We start from the raw sequence: 23,272 nt of genomic DNA on the forward strand, positions 1-23,272 counted from the left end.
ATGCCATAATTCACATCTAGTTCGTCGCTCCGTTTTATGTCCCGCTTCTCCTGTTTCAGAGTTTTGCGCAATGTGCGCGTCGTTTGTTTTTTTCTTGTTTTTTTTACCCCGCATATGGTGCAGGGCGGTCGGGAAACGTAAAACATAAACCTTTTAAAACAACGGAAACTATTTCTGCATTCTGATTGTTGAAATTTAAAAGTGCTGTGTTGTTCTATCACCCCCGTTTCATACCGGACCTCTTACAGCACCGGTGTAACGCTATAAAATGAACACCCTCTATTGTGGTATCACCCATGGAGGGATTTCTTTATTTAAATGGGTTCATTTTTTCAGAGGGATACAAACCGCCCACGTTGAGAACCGCTAATCTAGAGCCTTCAGACAGCTTTTCTACAATATGACTCACTATTTTTATAGTTTGGCTGATACTCAATATGTGCATGTTATATTTTTCAGATTAAAAAAAAAGAAAGTTTATCATTTTCCTTCCACTTCATAACTATGCTTTACTTGCTGCCACATAAACAACAATATGAACGTCAAAGTTTGTGATTTTGACGTGAAAAACTATATCAAACTCTAGAGGAGCGTAAAAACTTCTCTGTCTCTTTCCTGACTCCCTGGTTCAAATGAATCTGATAGAAAACAAATATGTACTCTTATTCTTATGATGATTTCTGTCAATTTATTATAGAAGAAGATTAGGGTCACTAATCTTAAAGTCAAGAATTCTGACTTTAATCTTCTGAGATTAGACAGAATTCTTTGTTTTTCAGTGGACTAATCCTCTTCCGTACTTTATGTATGAGCCTTGAAAGCATTTCAATAGTCTCATTAGTACATTTCCCAACATTGGTACATACAGTTTGCTGCTGAACATTGTTTTGTACATTAAACCTGATAATAAATATGTAGCTCTGTAATGGGTTCCCTTTGTCTGCAGCAGATGTTTTATTTGGTCCGTGTCCGTCTGAAGGTGCTGAATATTTCAGACGTCCCTGTGATCGTGGAAGGACGCGGCTTTAGTTTCAACTCTTGTTGAATTGTTTTTCTCTTTGCAGCGGAACCGCTACCGTTCCCCTCCGGTGGGGGGAAGACCTTCCTGCTGGGGGGGCCAGACGACGTGCTGGAAAGCGTGTTGGGTTTGGGGGACCTGGCAGACCTCACTGTCACTAACGACGAGACGGACTTCGGCTACGATGTAAGAAAACCAGTTCAAGTTGTACTGGGAGAGAAAAATGTAATGGACAAAATCCCACTGTCCCTGTGTGTCCCTCTCTGTCCCTCTGCGTCCCTGTTTGTCCCCACCAGCTCTCGTCCAGTAAAGAGTCTACGTTCAGGAAGACGTGGAACCCTAAGTACACGTTACGGAGCCACTTCGATGGCGTCCGGGCGCTGGCGTTCCACCCCGTGGAGCCCTGCCTGGTCACCGTGTCTGAAGACCACACYCTGAAGCTGTGGAACCTCACCAAGACCGTCCCAGCCAAAAAGTAAGCTGACTCAGCACCACACCTTTTCTCTACCGTCGTCCATAGTTACATCAGATGCAGGCTTTCTTTAACACAACTCAGTACGGAGAATCATAAAGCTCATTCATTTCAGTCATTTAATCTAAACTCACACAGACTCATTACACACATTGATAATGTTTTAATCATTTTGACGTTTTCCTTTTAACGTTCCATTTATAAAGGATGCAGCCAGCACTTTGTGAGCAAACTGCATCTCTAGTCAGTTTCCGTTTTAGCAAATATGTAAAAACCCAATTTTTTAAAAGTAGTGCAGCTTTAAAAGCTCATTTAAGAAAAGGAGAGCACCAGCCATGATGAGCCGAACACTAACCTGGATCTCCTCTATGTTTCAGAAGTGCCTCTTTTGATGTGGAGCCCATCTACACATTCAGGGGTCACATGTAAGTATCCTCACTCGTATACAGACACACACACGCGTGTTTTTGTGGCTTGTGGGGACGTTACTTTGACTTCCTTTTGTTTTCTACTAGCTAACCCTTACCATCACATATCCAACCCGAAAACAGCATTTCCCCTCATGGGGACCAAGAAAATGTCCCCTCAAAAAGCAGTGGTCCCCACAACCCCATAATGCAGACAGAAATAGGTCTCCACAAAGATATAAAACACACACACACACACACACAATGTTATATCAAAAAGGTTTTTCAGAGTGGTAGATGAAGAATTGCTGCTTTATGAACCCGGGTCCTCATAAATGGTGCATTTAGTGTCTGAAGGTAGAAGTATTCATTTTCTACAGTGTTGAAGTGTTGACAGGCCAGCCTTTCTAAATTCTTCCACTTCACTCAAAAGCTCCAGCTGAATAAAACAGATTTGAGCCACAATCTGGAGAAGAGTTGGTTTTTGAGGTGTGAGTTAGGATGGAGAAAGAAAGCTGAAGTTTATAACATCATGTTAGTGACTTTATTCCAGGTCTGGTCGTCAGCATGCATCCMGCCAGATCTCAGCAGAAATATCTGCAATATGTTCACAGAGAACTTTTTTATTCCTCCCTCAATATTGGCCCTAAAATGAACAAATAATAATTCTGCTTATTTCAGGAACTTGATCAAGTCCCAGAGCATGATGCTGCCATCTCAGTTTTTTACTGGGGAAAGTGTGTTGTTTCAGTGATGGTGTCCATTTATGTAAAATATTTAGTCTTGGAAACATTTGATTTGTCAGATCATAACTCACTCTCTGAGGTTTGGGATGGTTTCATCCAGACACTGAGATTTTCTTTCAGAGTTCTGGAAACAGATGGTCACATGTAGATCGCTGGCATTGTTTGGAAATATTCCTGCTGTTTCTTAAGTTTAATTATATGAGACTTATGTCCACTTAAAGGTGAAAAAAATATTGTATATTATTTGAAAACTGGGATTTTAATAAAAGCTTTGTTCTTTATTTTCACTGCAGGTTCTGTTGTGTTTCTTGCATTTATCTGAATTGTTTTCCATCTTATTGTTTGATTTTAACCAACTATTTTATCCTTGGTTTGTGATTTTGTTTAATATAAAATGGTATTAGAAAGTTTTTAAAATATGAGAGAAACTGCTTTCAATGGGTTAAAGTTTTGAACTTCATCAAAGTAACAGCAGAGATCTGCTGAAGAGATTGAACCTTCCAGGCAAAAGAATCCACCCTGGTTGTTGAAAGATCACCATAACTTACCGTTATTAATAGAGAGTTTATTTCCTGAAGGAATATTTTAATTTATTTCCGTCTTTTCTTTCCAGCGGCCCGGTTTTGTCCTTGGCCATGACCTCCAGCGGTGAGCAGTGTTTCAGTGGAGGCATCGACTCCATCATCCAGTGGTGGAACATCCCCAGCTCTAACGTCGACCCCTATGACACCTACGGTACTGACGTGATCCACTGGATCACTGCCGATCACCTCCCTGTTCTCTGCTTTTTCACATTTAAATCAGAAACTTTGGATTTCTGCAGAATGTTGAGTGAAAAGTTTGACAGTCAGCCATCTTAGAAAACAGTTCTTATTGTTCTGAACTTCTTCAAGCTGCTTTCTGAGTCCTTAGATGAACTAAACACAACAGCTAACGATTACTTCAGGAATCAATCAATTATTCTGATAAAATTGAATAAAAAAGTTGCTAGATTCTGGAGATATTTTTATTTAACCACTTAAGTCTTTTGCACAATATTAGAAATACATTAAAATGTGGTGATAAATAATTAAACTCCTGTTTTAAATGAGACTTATTTTACTGGCTAAAATGTAATGACAACATTCTTTTAGTGAACTCTTGATCATTTGTATCAAAAGATGAATCAGCAGCTAAAAAATCCTTCTAATGTGAACATGTGAGAAGCTCAGGCTGGATTGATCAATACAGTGTAGAGCTGATCTGTTGATTATAATTTGGATCATAATTTGGACACCAAAAGATGATTATTTTTTTTATAGGATATTTGTTTTTAAAGGATTTGAATCAGGTAAAGCTGAAACTGATTATTAAAATAGATTATTTCAATAATCAATTCATCACAATTGATCCATTGAATCGTTTCAGCCTGAATGGAACATGAAAGGTTGATGAAGGTCCATCAGGCCCAGTTTGCAGCTCTGTGTGATGTCATCAGAAAACCTGAGATAAACTGTGTCTAAAAGCCTCCCAGCTTAAATCTGCATCTTTTCTACATTGTTTTCTACAGACACATTGATTCATTAGTTCTAATGACCAGAAAGTTGGATACACTATTCTTTATTAGCAGAGTCAATGAAGAAACTGTTCTGATGGTGCCTTGCAGTGAAATCAGAAGTTGAGCTGTAGCCAAGAAAAAATCCCCCCTATAGTTTCCTGTTGTGCTGCTGGCAGATTGCAGCGTCCTGGCGGGGTCGCTGCTGGGTCACGCCGACGCCGTGTGGGGATTGGCTTACAGCGGCATCAAGAACCGCCTCCTGTCCTGCTCTGCTGACGGAACCGTCAAGCTGTGGAATCCCGTGGAGAAAGACCCCTGCATCAGCACTTTCAACACAAACAATGGTGAGAGGCAGATTACACTAGGGACGCACCGATTCACTTCTTTTCACTTCTGATACCGATATCTGAGGTTTAGTATCGGCCGATACCGATCCAATGCAGAAAAACAGCTGAACTGACTTAAAATGTTTCTTTTTTAAAAACAGACATATGTATCCTGAAATACAAATTAATCTGCTGACTCAGCACCAGAACAGCTAAATACACTAACAGCTTCACCAGCTGGTCAAACATGGAAAAACAACTTTAATTTGCCTAGTCAGTGCAGTTAGGAGCCAATGGAAATTAAATAACAAAGAAACTGAACTGATAAATACAATAAGTTGACTATTTGGCCAGACATGTAAAAATAAACTGGAACAAACCAGAAAGAGCAATTATGAATTCTAAATATAATGTAAAATATTTAATAAATCATGACATCACTCAGAGCACAAAGCATAGAATTAGAGTGAATAGATCTGCCTTTATGGATCRGAAACATTGCCACAACACCTGATCTAGAATTTTTTCTAGATCAGGACCGATACGGGATCGGTACGTCTTTAGATTGTACCAGATTAATTATGAGGTCAGCAGAACGTAGCAGGAAGTAACTGAGCAGAACTTCCTGCCTTGCTTCCCTCTCTGCAGAGCATGGAATCCCCACCGCCGTAGACTTTAACGGTTGTGACCCCGCCCACATGGTGGCGTCCTTTAACAACGGAGACGTGGCGATATACGACCTGGAAACGTCCCAGACTGCACTGGTGCTGAAGGGTCAAGGAGACAGCAGTAAGGTTCACTCTGGTCACTGACGTTCATCTCCATAACGACCTGTCACCTCTAACCTTTCCTCTGCTGCCCCGCTCAGCCGTCCCGGGTTTGAATCACATCAATAAAGTGGTGAGTCACCCGACGCTGCCTGTCACCATCACGGCTCACGAGGATCGCCACATCAAGTTCTTCGATAACAAGTCAGGTCAGTGTGGTGTGCTGACCGCCGGGTTCCACCTGGAGCAACACAAATGGAGGGGATTTTATTGACTTATTTTTTATCGCTTTTATCATTTTGTCTTAACATACTGATTGTTCTATTATTATGACTTTTAACAATATTATTGCTCTCATCTTTTGTCAATTTATAAAGTGGGACGTATACAGCTGCAGGAGWGAGGAACAGAATGTCACCATTTGTTGTTTAAAAACCCCTGAAAATTCCACACAGTCTGTAAACGCATCATGACTCACTGTCACATGACCAGCTTCTTTCTGTTCCTCCATCAGAAAGGAATGGCAGCAAGATGGAAATGAACATCAGCCCAGTTTTATTTGACTGATAGAGAATGTTAAAGAATGACTAATATTACCACTGATAAAAGTCACTAATATAGATATATCTTACATTCCTACTCCTAATATAAAGAATATAACAGATTTAATGAACTCAACAGGACTTCAAATTTAAAAAGAAATTATTAATCCCAACTATACAGAAGATGTAACGTCTACTATAGACCCTTTTTGTGTGCAGGAAGGATGTCCTGCAGCAGCCTTTGTTGCATTGTATCTAAAGAGGCTTCTGACAGAAGACACTGTTTAACAATTCTCTCATAAAGAGGACACTCAGTTTTTCGTAGTTTTATTTATTTATTTTTTTTAATGAAATGTTGAAGAGATGTGATCGGCTCCAGTTTACAGGCTAGCTGCTGGTAGCAGGAAGGCTAAAAAAAACTTCAAATTGTGATGGAATAAATGGGTTTCACTAAAACTTCTGAGGTGAATTACTGTAACGCTGCATAGATGAATTTTCAGCCCAATCTGAAGGAGCTTGTCCTCTGTGCAGGTAAAATGATCCATGCCATGGTGGCCCATCTGGACGCAGTGACCAGTCTGGCCGTGGATCCCAACGGGATCTACTTGATCTCTGGCAGTAAGTCTCCTAACGTCTCATAAAGCTCAGAGTGATTCCAGGTGTTGAACTGTTTCTAACAGAGTCTTTTTAAAATGGTTGGACCCAGCAGGGCTGTGAAGCTGCTGGTGTGTTAAATGTGCTGAACTGTTGCAGAGTTAACAAATGACCGTGTGATTGTGTAAATTAATGTCTGTTTAAAAAAGAAACATTTTAAGTTGATTCAGCAGTTTTYCGGTTTCGGCTCGGTATCGACCGATACTAAACCTAGTGGTACCGGTAGTGAAGTCAGTGGATCGGTCCGTTGCTTCAGCTGAAGTAACTGGAACCATGCGGAGTGAAGCGGCGGTTCAGTCGACCAACATGTCTCCTCTCCTCCGCCTCAGGTCACGACTGCTCCCTGCGGCTCTGGAACCTGGACAGTAAAACGTGCGTGCAGGAGATCACGGCTCACCGTAAGAAGAGCGAAGAGGCCATCTACGACGTGACCTTTCACCCATCCAAAGCCTACATCGCCTCGGCCGGAGCCGACGCCCTGGCCAGGGTCTACGTATAGAGGAGAGGAGMRGMGCMGCGCCGTGGGCTCCGAGTCAGACGGAGCCAGGATTCAGGTCTGTTCACATCCGTCTGAAGGCAGCAGCAGACTGAGACGCCCACACACACGCAGCCGCCCCGTGCCATCGCCGCCTTTGGCCACTGAATGGAGCACATCTGATCAGCTCCCTCTCTATGGTGGCGTCCAGCAGRCTGACCGCGGCCAGCCCGGCCTCCTCGTCATATTCAACTCTAGTGCAATCTCCACATGCAGACGTAGGAACRTTAAAGGAAAAATCCCCCCAAATGCAGCTGATGGGTGGAGCTGCTCCTCTCTGCTCACAGATTCCGTCCATCCCATCAACTCTTTGGCTCAGTCTCCATCACTGTCACTTCCTTATTTGTGCCATGGTCAAACATTGCATTATGGGAGTTTTAGTTTTAAAACATCCACTCACAGCAAGGCAGTCGATAAATTAGTTTAAATGTCTAACAGTGATCTGTGTTTTCATCGTCTCAACGGTTCTCCAGTTCAAAGGATGAATTCTTTACATTTTACTGTTGCAGTACAAGTGGCTGCAGCAAGACTTCTGCAGTCAAAACAGCCTTTTTGGTCCTTTAAGTTTTCCGTAGCGACAGTTTCACTTGGAAGAATCAAGTCTGAAATGATTAACTTTATCACTGCTTTCATGTTATTCTGAGTGAAGGAGGAAGTTCTCACTGCCTTTCAGCCTCAGGAGGTTTTACAGTGAGGCTCAGTGAATGTCTGCTGGGTTTCAGGTCAGCTACGTTTACTGAAGAATCCATCTTCAGATAGTCAGGGCTCATCAAGCTGTCTGCTTAGAGAATAGATGATGAGGAAATGTGTCTGATCAGACCAACACCAGGGACAGATCTGGTTTAGTGATGCACCAAGATTTAAACTGTTACTTCTGGCTTTATCAGTTTTTTACAACTTGGTATGTAGAAAGTCAATGTTTCGTCCTAAACGGTTCTGTCCTCTAACACAACCGTCTGCTGATATTTCATTCAGCCTGAAGAACCAAAGACTCTGACAGCAGGGATCATGCAGGGAGACGGATCTGAAGTTTTGAAATGGGCTTCTGTGGAGAGTAGGGACCAATAATATATTCACCAATATTTTTATATATATTTCCTACGTGTTTCAATCCTGTGTAAAAGCAACTACAAGGTCTCTGTGACACTGCTCTAACTAAACTCCCCACAGTCCTGCACTTCTTCACTGTCACATGACTGAACGTGGCTGAAACACAAACAGCAACTAGACAGCAGGAAACATCGGTTATTAATCAGCCCACTTTTAATAGACAGATACCGATATGATAAAAAGTGGCTAACAAYGGCTGATAATATATACCAATATATCGTGCATCCCTAGTGGAGAGTTCCTAATCAGTAACCATTCTACCAGTCCATCTGACTGGTTGGATCTTTACATAACTGTGCTCACATGATCTAACCAGTGGTTAGCCAGAAATATTATTCTGGTTTTCATCAAAGTGAAATGCTATTCCCAATCAAACTGTGTGAAAGCTTCACAACTTTAAGACACACAGCTGCAGAATTCAGTCAGCGAGCACCGAAAGGCTGCAGCAGTGACTCAGTAATAAGAATTAATATCATGCAACACTGAACAATTTCTGATTAAGCTAATCAGCTGACACATTTTTGACCAAAATCATTTACCTTCAGCCCCTAGTTGGGCTGTTGTAAAAAAAAAAAAAAAAGAACAAGATGGCGGCATCACAAGGAAAAGTAAAGACACGTCCTGACTCTATATCAGGATTTCTACACCGTTTATTCTGCAGTTTATGAAGCAACATAAACTGCAAAACAAGAAATACTGAACGTTCTCCACTGCAGGGAAGATATTGACTACTCTCAGCATAACCCCACTTCAAAAAGCAGATGGTTGTTTTCTGCTTCACCTGTTATTGACATCTTTATGAAATACTTTAAGTTCATGTGCTGCTTTCTGTTTGTATGAGGACACTAGGAAAGCTCAGTCTGGAACTGACAGGTTGAGTTGCTGCTGCCCCTAGTGGTGTGGAGGTTCAGTTTAAAGAAGTTATCTTTGAGAAAAAATCCTTTTTTTGTCTTTTGTCATTAATCTGTGGTGACTGAACACTTGCCTTCACAGTGGTAAGCATTAAAGTGCATCAGTAGTGTGTAGAGGAGCCAGCAGGGGGTGCTATCATCTATCAGGACACTAAAGAAGCAGAAGCGCTACATGATCTGAACTAATCGTGACAAATAAAGCCAGTTTGTKTAATGTTCATACCTAAAAGTTTGGGTAATTATTTTTCATTTAACTTTCTGAAGCTCAGCCTGAGAATCACTGAACCCGACAGTCAAACGGGGGATTTTTCCTTTAAACCTACAAAGACAAAGTCTGGACTGAAGTGTGAACATCTGATGTTTGATCTCCGGTTTCTCTCCTTTTTTAAAAAAAAGAAAAATATTTAAATGTGCTGATGTTGCCAGGAAAATGTTTTAGCAGCTGTACAGTTTTGAAGAAATTTAAATTAAGAAATAAAAAACAACAACATGAGTGAGTTTAGTGTTGGAAAAACCTGCCGAACGATCACGGTTGGTGAAATGTCTGATGGCGTGTAAATCTGACGAGGGTGGAGCTGCTCGGACCGCCGAGCGCAGCCCTGCGTCTAAAGCTGAGTATTTTTGTTTGTGTGAAAGAAAAAAAAAGAAGGTCTAGTTTTTATAATCCTTTTTATAGAAATATTGTTACTGGAGCGGAGCAGCAGTCCTATCGGCCGTCCCAGCGCTCACAGATTAACCGTCGCTTGGTGACTCTAACTTCACTGCCACAGATTAAAGAGCTGAAGTCACATGGAGGAAAGGAGAATGGTTCAGATGAAACACACTGGATGGATGGTTTAATAAGAACCTACATGTTATTAAAATCAGGTATGTAAGGAACAGACACAGGTCAGCACCATGTTATGCTGTTAGACAGCAGCTGCTCTCACACCGGTGTTATGACACCTCTGGTCCTACTGGGAAGAATTAATGGCAGATTACAGCAGCAGAGCCAGAAATAATCTGCTGTTCTCATAGTTCAGAAAGAGAAATCGATAAAATGAGTGTTAAGTCAAACTGGCCACTAAATCCAGATTCTCCCTCTGGAGCTGGAAAAATATCTGTGTGACCTAAAATACCCGATCTGATTATTTAAATGATAGAATGATGTTTATTCTGACTTTTTACATCAAAAATGTCGGAGATATGGATCCAAACTGTAAACTCGATGTCTAAATCAGGGGTGTCCAAAGAGGGGCCTGGGGGCCATCTGTGGCCCTTGGACTGATTTTTGGGTGGATTGAGAATTTTTATTTTTAATCAGAGTAAAATTATTACCAACATAATTTTCTTATAATGGAAAATGTAAAGTGTAACATAAAATATTCATTTTTACAACCAGGCCAGTATAATAAGCAGAACCTTTTACTTCCTGCTGAACCCAAATCATCTTTATGAAACTATTAACAAGCATTTTGAGACAAATCCTGTTCTGATTATAGACAATTGTTCAATAAATCTGCCCAAAGCCCAAAGAATTGGGAAGCTGGTGTCTTAATATAGCAAACGTGTAAAATCCTTTAAGTTTTGTATCCATGGTGAATAACATCTTTTTCCTGAAAGAAAAAAAAATTATCTGACCACTTTGTTGGACTGTAGTATTTATTTTTTTATTTCTTGGCCTGTGATTACTTTTGAGAGAAGGTTTGGACGCCCCTGGTCTGAACCACTGAGTCTTTATTTCCGGTGTTTCTGATCCGACTGAAGTCGTTTTCCAGTGACGAGACGTTTAGAGACCCGCTCAGCCTGAACGCAGCTGTGGTTCTTCAGGGCCGACCGACTCCTCTTCCTCACATCACCTCTGTCAGTGTTTGGCTCCTGTGTGTTTCTGCAGATGTTACTGACCTCGCACACACACACACACACATCTGGAGTGTGTTTTTAGCAGGAAGCAGCCCATTGGAGCTCCTAGAAAAAGTGGTCTTTGAGTAGCCATCTTTTAGGATGTGACTTCATTGTTGTGCTTTGTTCTGATGCACAGTTTTAGTTTGACTTTTTGTTTGTTTGAAGAGTTCCTAACCTGAGTGGCTTCTGCTTGATCACAAGTCCAAATAAATGCTTTTGTTTTAAATAAGACTAAGATCAACTTTTTAACTCTGTGTGTCTGAAGCATGGTTAATCCAATAAAATATTTTTTGTAGTCTTCCCATGAAAACAAAAAAAATGCAGTTTAGATTTTTTTTTTTATAAACTGAACAACCATTTTTCAGAACTGTACCACAGAGCAGAATACAGCAGTTAMTGTATATAAAATGTCTATTATGAGTAATAAATGTTGTACCTGTACAATTTGCTGCTTCACTTCTTGTGTGGAGTCTATTACTGCGCTCCAGCAGAACGCAAAGAAAAGTTCTAGAAGTTTCCGTTTTGCTGTTCTGGTTTCTTTGTAATGATTAAATMCGTTTTTGGTTTTCTCCTTTTCCACACTGAAAGCCGGCGTCCGGTTTGCTGCTGCTCAGAGAAAAACTGCTGGTTTTCTCGTTTACTCTAATGACTTGGAAGCAGCAGCGACTTCAGACTGTTCAGGTTTATTAGGCATGAGTGGATGGAGCAGATTTACAAAGACAGAAATATTTAGTCCATTTACAGAAGAGAGCTGATATAAAACAGAGGTTAGCTAGGAAACAGAAGGATCGGTTTTATTGGTGCACAGGTCACTTCTGTCCAAGTTGAGAGAGCTGAGGGAAAAAAACAACAAAAAAGGCGGTCAGCAGGGGGCAACAACACACACAGACCACAGTCATGCAACAGGTGAACAGTAGAGGTGTGTGTTCTGACCTGCTTCATAAACTGAGCTGCGTTGAAGAGCTCACTGCAGCCATAAACCACCTTCCTCCCYGGTTTTGACTGAAAAATAAGAAAAGACCAAGAGGATTTTTACTTAGTTAGAAAGCAAAACATCGAGACAGGAAATAAATCCACAGTTTCCTGAACATTTCTAGCACAGCTGGTAAAATGTAACGGAAGAGGAACCAGCCTGSTCATCTTCAGGTTGATGTTTGGACCCGGTTCTGACTATCTGGGAATTCTGGCCCAGTCATCGTTGATGGTTTTGTGAAGAAGACTTTTTTTTTTACCTTACAGAACTGATGACCTGACATACAGAGCTGTGAAAAAGGATTTGCTCCCCTAGGAGTTACAGTGGACCAGGCAACTATGAACAAGAGCATAACTTGGCACAGATGGGGAATTAATAAAAAAATAAAAACGTTAGCCATTTTCTTGACAAAATGAATAGTTCTGGTGTTGATTCATACATATCTGGAGCCACAGAAACCACATTTTGATTTTTCCACCTGGTCACCATTGTCGTGGAAAATATGTTTTTGCATTTAAATTGCCAATTAGACGTTTGGTGTCAAATCATAGCCACATATTTTGAATAATAGAAATCATATTTTTGGTTTATTCTGGTGGAAACTTTGCAAAATGGTTTTAATGGAGAATGTTTAAACTACAAATACAATTAGCTGATTGTGGAGATGGCTAACCAAAACGTTAGCTTCATAAAACGCTAATTTGTTAAATGAGAATCTTAGCTCTGCTTATGCGGCTAACCTTAGCGTAGTCCACCAGGTTCTGGTACTCGATGTAGTTTCCTCCTCCAACCACAAACACGATGGCCTGAAACACACAAGATCTCACTGAGGCACAGAGGAAAGCAACACACACATCCAACACATGATCACGTCCACACATTCAGCACAACACCAAGGAGAAAACGATCAACATCAGAGGGTTGTGGTGGCTTGCTGACCAGTTGAGTCCACAGTTTACAGGAAAACAGGATCAAAGTACAGATGATCAATAATTCTGATCTGTAATAGTTTTCTGTAATATGCTGCTAACTTTAAAATAACATTGATGGAGATGATCCATCAATGTTATTGATGGATCATCAATAACATTGATGATCCATCAATGTTAAATAACATTGATGATCCATCAATGTTATTGATGGATCATCTAACTGACCCTTTACACTAAACTTCTAACTTTCTGACTGTAAATCCATCTTGTTCTGGGAATGARAAGGAATCCATCATAGTTCCAGACACTAAACGTACCTCCTGAAATGGATTTTTGTTCCTGGGAATGGAGCTGAAAAAGAAGTGAGTGAGATGATGAGACAGTCCGCACAGCGCCGTCTGATTCTGCTCATCTGTTAGGGGAGTTGCTGATTCTTGTCCTACCTCTCGCTGCCCCGCAGCATCTTTGGGTCAAAGTAGCGATAATCATCAGTTTCCTGAAAGAAAAAAACCCCAAAACATCATAAACAGAGAGATGACAATTATGAAAACGCTGTAGATGCACACATCCTACATTTTGAACTAGGKATGAACAATGCATCGGCCAGGATCGGTTATCTCTTAATGTATTGGTATCAGYCCGAAAAATAAAACGGGGCCAAAATGAAGAWTTTYTTTTWAATTTTTCATCTTCAGCAAAGCAACAAAAACTCACAGGATGAGATTTCATTTCCATCAGGTTGTCCACAATCCGAGTCACCGGAAAGTTCTGAAGATAACACAAGTTGTWTAAGTTTCAGTAAAACCTTTTTGTACACATATACATGACAATAAAATAACCAGACATATTGTCCAGGTTCAGGTAAAGCACATTTGTTCATGTCTAAACTTGACTGTTACTTGCAAATAAAGAAATGAAAACTGATCTAAACAAGTCTTCATGACTTCCTGCCATCTGATGGCAGTTTTTTTTTTTTTTTTGCTGGTCCTTTAAGTAACTAAACATATTTGACTCACATGTTCTTTGAGCACCAGGTTCTTCACTCCCTCAATGACAAACTGAGAGCCAGTGTTCATGACTCTGGAGAACAGCCTGGAGCAGGAGAGGAGGACAGCGTTATGCTAACGTACTTCCTCTAACGAGCTTCAATCAGGCAGCTACAACATCAAATACATGAAGACTTAAGATTTCCTCTGGAAAAGTACCCAAAACGAAAAACAGTTTCAGACACTGTTTGGAAAGTTTTCCTTCTTAAAGTGAGTGGGTAGAGCTTATATTCATGAGTGCTCAATAGTCCAGGTATTACAGTATTATTTTTTAAGCCTTCTTTTGTAAAATATAGTCAATTATAGGTGAAAGGTTGTGCTGTGACTGTAAAACTTTTAATCAAGTAATTGCAGAATCTGTAATTAATCAGATTTTAATCAAAAACTATATATCAACAAAAATAAGCACCATTGGAAATACTTAAAATCTAATGTTCAAAGTAAAATCCCTATCAGTACGAATAAAGCAGGCTGTAAGAAAGAGCAGCAGAGTGAAGGCCGGTTACCCCTTCGGTTTGACTCCACTGTTGCCGTAGTTAGCTGGGCCGGAAGCCATTTTGGTAAACGCCCTGAGGAGAAACACATAAACACAAAGTGAGCAACAAACACAACCAACTTTACTTTTAATGTTCCACCAGTGGAACAAAGAAACACAAAGAACATTTTTGCTGCTGTTTACAAATTTGTCACAAAATTCAGGAGATGCTGATTGAAGATCCCTTTACACTTCACAAGAACAGAAAGATGTCTTCTCACTGCCAGAGCTGCGCTCCTGGTTTCACAGCTCTTCAAGAATATTTTCTTAAATGAGTTTCTGAGAGATGTGAAGGTTGTGTGCAGCAGTGGGAGAGATAAWGAGGGAGTCCTGGGTCTGGGTTTGTGTGCAGTATGAAAATATTGTGGCCAGAATAACTTTGTTCTCGTCGTCTCAACGCATTTCTCTGCTCTTGAAAAACCAACATTTAAACCACCACAAACAGCCAATCTGTCATCAAACTGTTTGGAGGATTTATCTTTATTAAGCTAATTTATTTTTCCCTTTATATAGTGACTTTATATTAACTCAATCAGTATTCAACAGTTAAATGTTAACATAACAGACGGAGAGAAGCTAAGGACTTACTTCCACTGTTTGATGTAGTTTAGAGGTGAAAGGTCACAGCCTGCGTCCACCAAAGCCTTCCTGTACTGCTCCAAATCAGACTACCAAAACACACACAGAGCAAAGTTACTAACATACATGGACATTAGGATTTCTCACAGCTTTAGAACCTTACGGCAGAATTTAAAGGTCTTAGCGCTGTCAGTCCCCTTCATGAAGGAGAACAACTTCCTGTTCCAGGAAAACCGTTTATCCGTCACCGCCGGTGGCCATGGTAACTAGCTTGAGCATTCAGGACAGGTTCTGTCATTGTGAACTAGTTGTAGTGTAACAGAGAGCATTGGGGAGGGTGTGAGCAGCAAATATATGAGGTGATTGACAGCACTAAGAACTCCTGGCTCTGATTGGTTGTTTTTGACTGTATTTCTGCAGGTGGCAGCAGGACCACAGGGAAAAGGCAGAGGAGCTCCATTTGTCCACCGATTCTCTATCTCATGTTAAACTGTCACAACACAGTGACAGTTTAACAAATATGTAAAAAAAAMAAACATATTTTATAAGTTACATAGTGCAGCTTTAATGCTAAGTGTGTGACCAAAGGCCAGTGTGCTGGGCGGAATGTGGTACCTCTGAAGGAACCTGCTGAGCTGTGATGTAGTAGATGAGGAAGAGTCTCATTTTATCCTCTGGAGTTCCCGCTGTCCAACAGAAACATTCACACACACTGTCAGTACATCGCTAACATACAACATGTACAAACATTTATAAGATGAGTGTGTGTGAGTGTGTGTGTGTGTGTGTGTCCGTACCGTCTGGGTCACCGATGACGTCCAGCAGTGACTTGTCTATGGTTGATTTACTCATCAGCTTCTCTTCATGCTCAAAGTAAACATCTAATTTACGACTCTGATGACAAAAACAGAATGAAGTCAGTATGACCTAAAAACATTTGACCTAAAAACTAGATAAAAAAATACTTGGTAAGATTTTGGTGCTTTTGCAAAAAAACTTTAGAAGTTAAAGATCCCAAAACCAGGTAATATGTTGGTATGTTCAAGTTTCAAACAGCCCTGCTGGCCGTCCTGCAGGCAGCCGGACGGCCTGCGGTACCTTAATGTGGTCGAGCACAGCAGTGGCAACGTTTGTGTGAAGATCAATCAGTCTTTTCTTCTCCAGGAGCTCAGGCAGAGAGCTGGAGACAACAGGACAATGGAACAACACATTAATGCTAAAAATGACATTACATTTCTCACAAGGGCCATTTTTCTAAAGAAAGTTATGCTTTAGACAAAGGCATTGTGTTGAACGTCTTCAAAACTGATTTAAAAATACAGACTGAGTATCAAACAGTGGGGGAGGAAGAAAAAGGCAGCTGACATAACCTGAGTCACGCAGCTCCAGGAGGACATTAGCAAAATGAGGAATGCCTTGTAATCTCTAAAAACCTTTGGTTCAATTAGGGAATTTCATCCATTTGGGGAAAGGTACGTTGTAAAAACTCAACCTTTCAGTTACTCAGCCCCTGCCTGGTCTAATTACTCTGATAGGATCAGCAACCCAGACAGATTTTTGTGATTCTGCGATTGCAGAAAATAATAAGAAACAAAAATATCAACAGATTCCTGCGTTTCTTTGCTCTAATGCAATTGCTATTGCTCTAATTTTTACTTCGATGTGAGGAGAAGAAAAAAATAATCACAAAATTTCTTGCAAATATTTCTGAAGTAGCACCACAAAATGAGTGGTTATTGCAAAAGGCATAAAAATAAATATAAATCACACAAAACAATCAGGAAATCCAGGACGGTCTGGAGTAGGCTAAGATAACAACATAACATTTTTAAAACTTATTCTTTAAAAGCTACAGATGTGCTAAATGTAACTTCCTGTTTCTGCTCATTCTATGATGCTTCTATTAAGGCATCATCTCTAAGCAAAGCAACATGAATCTAGACAGAGATCCATGGACTGTTTAAAGMATTGCTCTCTTCTTCTCTGTTTCTTCTCACCTGACGGCTGAGGTGAGCTTGGCTGTGTTGTCTGACAGCATGCTGATGGCTCCTTCATCCTCGCCGTCCAAACCCTGGACATGCAACACATCTGTCATTAGTAAACTTCAATCATTGTCAGACTGTGAAAGATTTCAGTAAAGAGTAGTTTTTAGGTGTTGCGTGTGTGTTTGTGTGAGGCTAACCATAATGCTTTTCAGCCGTTTGACCTCGTCTTCCTGGGCTCTGTATGCATCAAGTTCTACCTGGACCGACTCCGCCACCTCTGGGAATGGACTGTTAGAAAGACAGCAACGTAGCAGCAGAGAGACAACTGGCGTTTTTTTTATTTAAATACGGTATAGAAACCAAACCAGTGTCACAAACCTCAGTAATTAAAGGGGCAAGTGGTGCCATATTAAAGCACAATCAAGCAACTATGTTAACTTCAGTTGTTAAAAAAATTCTATATACCGTATTTTCCACACTATAAGGCACACCGGATTATAAGGCGCACTGTCGGGTTTTGAGGAAAYTGAAGGTTTTTAGGTGTGCCTTATAGTGCGGAAAATACGGTACATTAAAAATGATGCTATTTTTGATATATATATTGTACACTGTTACGTTGTAACCCTGTAACAACATTTTTAATCAGCATTGTACTGAGAGGTAGCTCCTATAACTCAGCAGATGAGCAGTTCCACCAGATGTTTGCTAATTGCTGCCGGCTAGTCTGAAGGAGGAGGGCTGCTCTGTGAGGCAGAAGCTGGGAAGCTCAGAAACTGCAGCTCTGAGGAGGAGCTGTGTCTTGGAGGCGGAGCTAGGTCCACCCAGGTGTTTTGTACAGATGAATGGCTGCCATGTAGCGTAAAGGATTTATCAAACATGCACAAAAAAAATCCAGGTGTGTTTTTGATGAGGGAATAACATTATAATATCTCYTAATACTCGATTTTACATGATACTGTCGCTTTAACAACCTCAGATATACAGAAAAAASAATCACTTATTAACTTCAGGACAGAACAGAATCATCTAGTTCTCATCTAGACATTAAGGTACAAGCTAAGTGAAATTTAAAATCAAATTGTTTTAAACTTGATTTAGAGAATGGCGGTTAAAGCTCCTGGTGATGTTTGTGAAACATGTTGCTTAGGAACTGACCTGCCCTTGTGCTTCTGCCAAAACATATCAGCAGCAGTGAGGTCATACGTCTTCTTGGTCTTTTTCTTTGGTCTGGCGCCAGCGTGTGATGGATCGGTCCCCCCTCCCTCCTCCATCATCACCCTATTCAGATGGAAATCCTGATGGACACCGAAAACAATCATGTTTACTCTGCATGTCTACCAAGAGCTAAAAGCTTTTAGTATACTGTAAAACATTAAAAATTGCCCATCTGTAAATGTATTTTTTAATGAAGTTTGTTCTGCATTACAGGTGCACTGCAACATGAAACATTTTACTCAGACAGGCCAACTCACCAGGACATCATGGATCAGAGCCTGATAGGTCCAGGTGTGGTGAAGGGGCGTGGCCATGTCCATGTTGCGGTCTGCTAGAACCAGAAGGGGCCTCTGGAAACTGGTAAGGACAAAATCCATCATGGATTATGGAGTTCACAKAGTAACATGTCTGACCTGTTACAGAACATCACATCCTCTCTCTCTAGTAAACGTCTTTTGTATTTTTATGTTTCAGATTMAAACAATCAAAGTTYTTTTCAGCAGCTTGTATTTTTTTTCTCAAATATTCAATCATTAGCTCTACGCTGTTGTTAAAATCAACCTAGTGCTGGACAGTAAATACATTTTTCTGTTTTTGAGAATTTAATTTTTGGAAAATCAGATTTTTTTTTCCATCAATGCTCTCTGAGTTTCCATACTTCAGAGTGATGTCAGGTCACACAGCAACTACCATCTATTTTAGCAAGTGTGTTTTACAGCTTCTATTTAGTTCAACTATAAATTCAGGTCAACCCACAGAATGAAAGATTTAAATAATAGCAAGTTTTTAAAGATATTTGCTGTAATTTTTTAAGGAAAAAGTTTGAGGGAATTTTTTTWWAATTAAAATCGGAAATTAAWTTTGGGATAGTAGTTCTGTCTCTCTCTTTTTCTCATAGATCAGGTAGCATTTATTAACACTTTACAAACCCTCCATCACGTTCAGCCCTAAAGATCCATCTATTAAGTTATGCTTCCCAAGCTAAATGTGCTAAATGGTGGCTGATAAAGCTAATAATTATGTACACAGAGTGAGTGACAGATGAAAGCTGCTTCTGTTGATATTTACACTTCGGCACAAATCAGGTACAACAACAGTGACGCTACTGAAATGTAAAATGCTAAACTTGAACAAAAAGTTAAAAAGTCACATTAGCTGCATTGTCGTTAATTTGAGCAACTCAACGACTGTAATGATTGATTAAAATCTAGTTTAACATAAAAAACATTCTACTGTTCACCAACCTGAACTGTCCGGCAGTCATACTGTCTCCAGTAAACAGACTATTTCTGGCGTCCCGCAGGTTCTCACGGAGCTTTTTATCCAGCTTCTGTACACACAACACAATATACACAAAAGACATCAATCTRTTGGAAATTCTTACTAAGCAAAATCAAATGTATCCTGTTCAATATGGTATAATATCCTTTGAAAATGGAGAACTTAACTGCAGAYAACAATAAGAACATAAAATAAAAATGAAAACTAAAAGTGGAAGAGATTCACTGCARATGCTTCATTCCAGAACATTCCAAGCTTCATGGTCTGTTGAAAAACATTTAGAGAGAAAAAAACGACAGAAACACCAAACAATCTCTCTTTAACCCGTCTATTGATATTCAAAGGGTTGAGGATATTTTTGGTTTAACTGATCAATTCATATGATAAARAAAATTAATTAGGCATATTGGAACATATCAGGAATGTAATTGGAAATGTTTAGCTTTCACAACACTTCCAAAACTTCCTCCAAAAGTGTCAGATAGAAGATAGACTTACCACAGCCACCATCTCTGCAGCGTTTCCCCTGGGGCATCGGATGATTGGCACTGCACCTGAATCACAATGTCACACACTGATTAAGTGTCAGAAATTTCATAAAGTTGGTTATTTTTTACCCTGCACTTAAACAGGAAAATGCTTTGGTAAAGGTGAACATAACATCTAACACAGAGGAATCTCAGCTTCCATGTTAGAGGTTGAACGAACATTTACAGCAAAATGGGAAGCTGATTTGAGAAATCATTGACTCTATGTACAGATAAYTACGACTCAAACAATTTAACAATATATAATTAGTTTTATTAGTAGTACTTCAGCATAAGTAGACAAATCTTTGAAGAACAGCAAACGTTTACATGTTCCAATTTAAATGAAACAACTGTTAAAAAATGTACGGTTGATAGTAGTTACCCATTTATTGCCAACTTAGCAACTTTGAAAAAAGTCAATATCAGCCAAAATTAGATTTGGAAGATCAGGCTTTATAAAGATTAGTGATCGGCCAAAATAAAACTGCAATCAGTGCAATTCTTATATTTTCTTTCAATTTGCAAAATTAAATGTATAAGAAACTTGATGGGATGGTTTCAGTTTCTTACATCTCCTTTTTAAAATAAAGTGCATCTATGTGCAGTCACATGTGATCAGTGTGYATTGTGTGAGTGATTCCTCTTCTTTAGCAGTATGTAATGGTACTCACCCAGAGTAACAAAGAAACAGAAGAGGCTGTCTACGATGGTGTCCATTATGGCCTCCATGTCTGTGTCTTGGATGTCTGCTCTGTTGATGGCTGCACAGGTAAGAAAGGCAGAGACAGTTTACATTAACTAGGCCAGAACTGTAACTCAGTTGTGTATGTGTTTTAGAACGTTTTTCAGGAAAAAAGGAGCAGCTRTGAGAAGTTTGAAAGGTCAACATTTCCTTTAAAGCAGACATCAGCACAATTGTTGTTTATGACCTCAGCTAAATGAATGGTGTATAAATAATACCNCATATTGGAACATATCAGGAATGTAATTGGAAATGTTTAGCTTTCACAACACTTCCAAAACTTCCTCCAAAAGTGTCAGATAGAAGATAGACTTACCACAGCCACCATCTCTGCAGCGTTTCCCCTGGGGCATCGGATGATTGGCACTGCACCTGAATCACAATGTCACACACTGATTAAGTGTCAGAAATTTCATAAAGTTGGTTATTTTTTACCCTGCACTTAAACAGGAAAATGCTTTGGTAAAGGTGAACATAACATCTAACACAGAGGAATCTCAGCTTCCATGTTAGAGGTTGAACGAACATTTACAGCAAAATGGGAAGCTGATTTGAGAAATCATTGACTCTATGTACAGATAAYTACGACTCAAACAATTTAACAATATATAATTAGTTTTATTAGTAGTACTTCAGCATAAGTAGACAAATCTTTGAAGAACAGCAAACGTTTACATGTTCCAATTTAAATGAAACAACTGTTAAAAAATGTACGGTTGATAGTAGTTACCCATTTATTGCCAACTTAGCAACTTTGAAAAAAGTCAATATCAGCCAAAATTAGATTTGGAAGATCAGGCTTTATAAAGATTAGTGATCGGCCAAAATAAAACTGCAATCAGTGCAATTCTTATATTTTCTTTCAATTTGCAAAATTAAATGTATAAGAAACTTGATGGGATGGTTTCAGTTTCTTACATCTCCTTTTTAAAATAAAGTGCATCTATGTGCAGTCACATGTGATCAGTGTGYATTGTGTGAGTGATTCCTCTTCTTTAGCAGTATGTAATGGTACTCACCCAGAGTAACAAAGAAACAGAAGAGGCTGTCTACGATGGTGTCCATTATGGCCTCCATGTCTGTGTCTTGGATGTCTGCTCTGTTGATGGCTGCACAGGTAAGAAAGGCAGAGACAGTTTACATTAACTAGGCCAGAACTGTAACTCAGTTGTGTATGTGTTTTAGAACGTTTTTCAGGAAAAAAGGAGCAGCTGTGAGAAGTTTGAAAGGTCAACATTTCCTTTAAAGCAGACATCAGCACAATGGTTGTTTATGACCTCAGCTAAATGAATGGTGTATAAATAAYACCTCACTTTTCATTCCAACAGTGCCCTTATGCATAAAGTTCAGGTTAAATGATTACAAAAAAAAAAACCACTCATATGACTGAGTGATGGTTGCTGTCTACAGTTTCACCTCTGGACCTGAGTGTTGGAAAACATTTAGGACTCATCACATGTGTTCAGGCTTTTATCAGTCCTTCCATGATGAAGAATGTGATGTTATCCTTTGACGATACATTGACCTCACCAAGAAGGACATTCAGTTCAGCATTGATGCAACAGCATTGATCGGCCAGATATCAGAATTGACCAATTTTCTCCTGACTGGTTTTGATTGGCGATCATCATAAAAGATTGTTTTTCTCATTAAATAAATGCATCAAAAGTAAGAATCCCACTGTTTTTTGTTGTTGTTGCTTAAAAACACCTCAACATTTAYGAGTAAAGWACTTTGACTTCGCTTTTTTGCTTGAATAAAAATCAGACAGTGGTTAGGGACAGATGCTTTGATGTAGAAATGGAAAAAATCTTGAAATTCCTTAATTTTCTGTTGGATAGAGTCAATGAAAGAATCTGCAGCACATGTTTTTCTYTATTATGTGTTACATTCTTTGAGGAAAAAAACAGAAGTGGTAAAAATAATAATTTGCAAGTTATAGYTCCAAGAAAACTGGAAATTCAAGGGAATGAATGATCAAAGTCTGGTCAATCCAGTACAACTTAGAAACCTYAACTCCTACAGACAGCTTCCAAACATAGTTCCAGTTATAGTGCTGAAAAATCCATGCTATCCCAGAGGAAAAAAACTATTTCAGAGCTATGACTRGAAGCAGATTACAAGTAAGAAAAGTGGAGTGTCATTACTGAGGTCACATAGAGATATAACAAGAAAAGATGTATATGAATATATATTACCATGGTAAGAGATGAGCTCTTTGTTTTGGTGGCAGAGGATGAACATGTCATCTTCCAGGGTGATGAAGTTCAGGTACTGATCAAACACCTGTAAAATAAACAYTATTAATATCAATCCACTGAAAATATAGGAAAACCTGTAACATGGCTTCTCGTGTCATTTGCAGCTTATAGAAAACTAGTTTATAGAAGACTAGATATGTACACTTTGTTTTTTCTTTTCCAAGCTAGTGGGTGTAGTCAGATGCATACAATAGTCTGGAAGTTAAAAAATAAAAATCAGAAGGAAACCTCTGTAAGAAAATGTTCTAGCTGTCTTCTCTGAGTTTATTTGCATACAGCAGTTA

The 23,272-nt window shown here is 39.5% G+C and overlaps 3 protein-coding genes across 3 annotated transcripts in view; 1 reads left to right on the forward strand and 2 right to left on the reverse strand.

Moving 5' to 3' along the window:
- Positions 1-8,694, forward strand: part of strn3 (striatin, calmodulin binding protein 3) — a 22,617-nt gene extending 13,923 nt beyond the window's left edge. Inside the window, exons 8-16 of the mRNA XM_008398680.2 lie at positions 1,065-1,204; positions 1,315-1,493; positions 1,868-1,915; positions 3,257-3,378; positions 4,357-4,524; positions 5,155-5,295; positions 5,375-5,482; positions 6,347-6,433; positions 6,799-8,694. Coding sequence (XP_008396902.1) covers positions 1,065-1,204; positions 1,315-1,493; positions 1,868-1,915; positions 3,257-3,378; positions 4,357-4,524; positions 5,155-5,295; positions 5,375-5,482; positions 6,347-6,433; positions 6,799-6,968 — 1,163 coding nt within the window. The 3' untranslated portion in view covers positions 6,969-8,694. The remainder of the gene's footprint in view (positions 1-1,064; positions 1,205-1,314; positions 1,494-1,867; positions 1,916-3,256; positions 3,379-4,356; positions 4,525-5,154; positions 5,296-5,374; positions 5,483-6,346; positions 6,434-6,798) is intronic.
- A 2,879-nt stretch (positions 8,695-11,573) lies between these two features.
- LOC103458105 (sec1 family domain-containing protein 1-like) lies at positions 11,574-20,748 on the reverse strand. The gene is made up of 19 exons (XM_008398682.2): positions 20,657-20,748; positions 19,954-20,009; positions 19,419-19,504; positions 18,432-18,531; positions 18,115-18,254; positions 17,157-17,247; positions 16,972-17,045; positions 16,073-16,154; positions 15,772-15,868; positions 15,590-15,660; positions 14,984-15,063; positions 14,367-14,429; positions 13,831-13,906; positions 13,529-13,582; positions 13,258-13,310; positions 13,132-13,165; positions 12,623-12,688; positions 11,843-11,911; positions 11,574-11,742 (listed from the first exon to the last, which is right to left on the reverse strand). The coding sequence occupies exons 1-19, from the start codon at positions 20,712-20,714 to the stop codon at positions 11,719-11,721; spliced, it is 1,374 nt and encodes a 457-aa protein (XP_008396904.1). The 5' UTR covers positions 20,715-20,748; the 3' UTR covers positions 11,574-11,718.
- A 274-nt stretch (positions 20,749-21,022) lies between these two features.
- Positions 21,023-23,272, reverse strand: part of LOC103458250 (sec1 family domain-containing protein 1-like) — a 7,301-nt gene continuing 5,051 nt past the window's right edge. Inside the window, exons 5-7 of the mRNA XM_008398911.1 lie at positions 22,926-23,013; positions 21,747-21,836; positions 21,023-21,099 (exon numbers count right to left, since the gene is read on the reverse strand). Coding sequence (XP_008397133.1) covers positions 21,023-21,099; positions 21,747-21,836; positions 22,926-23,013 — 255 coding nt within the window. The remainder of the gene's footprint in view (positions 21,100-21,746; positions 21,837-22,925; positions 23,014-23,272) is intronic.

Source organism: Poecilia reticulata, linkage group LG22 (assembly GCF_000633615.1).
Source record: "Poecilia reticulata strain Guanapo linkage group LG22, Guppy_female_1.0+MT, whole genome shotgun sequence".
In the NCBI taxonomy this organism is placed as follows: Eukaryota; Metazoa; Chordata; class Actinopteri; order Cyprinodontiformes; family Poeciliidae; genus Poecilia; species Poecilia reticulata.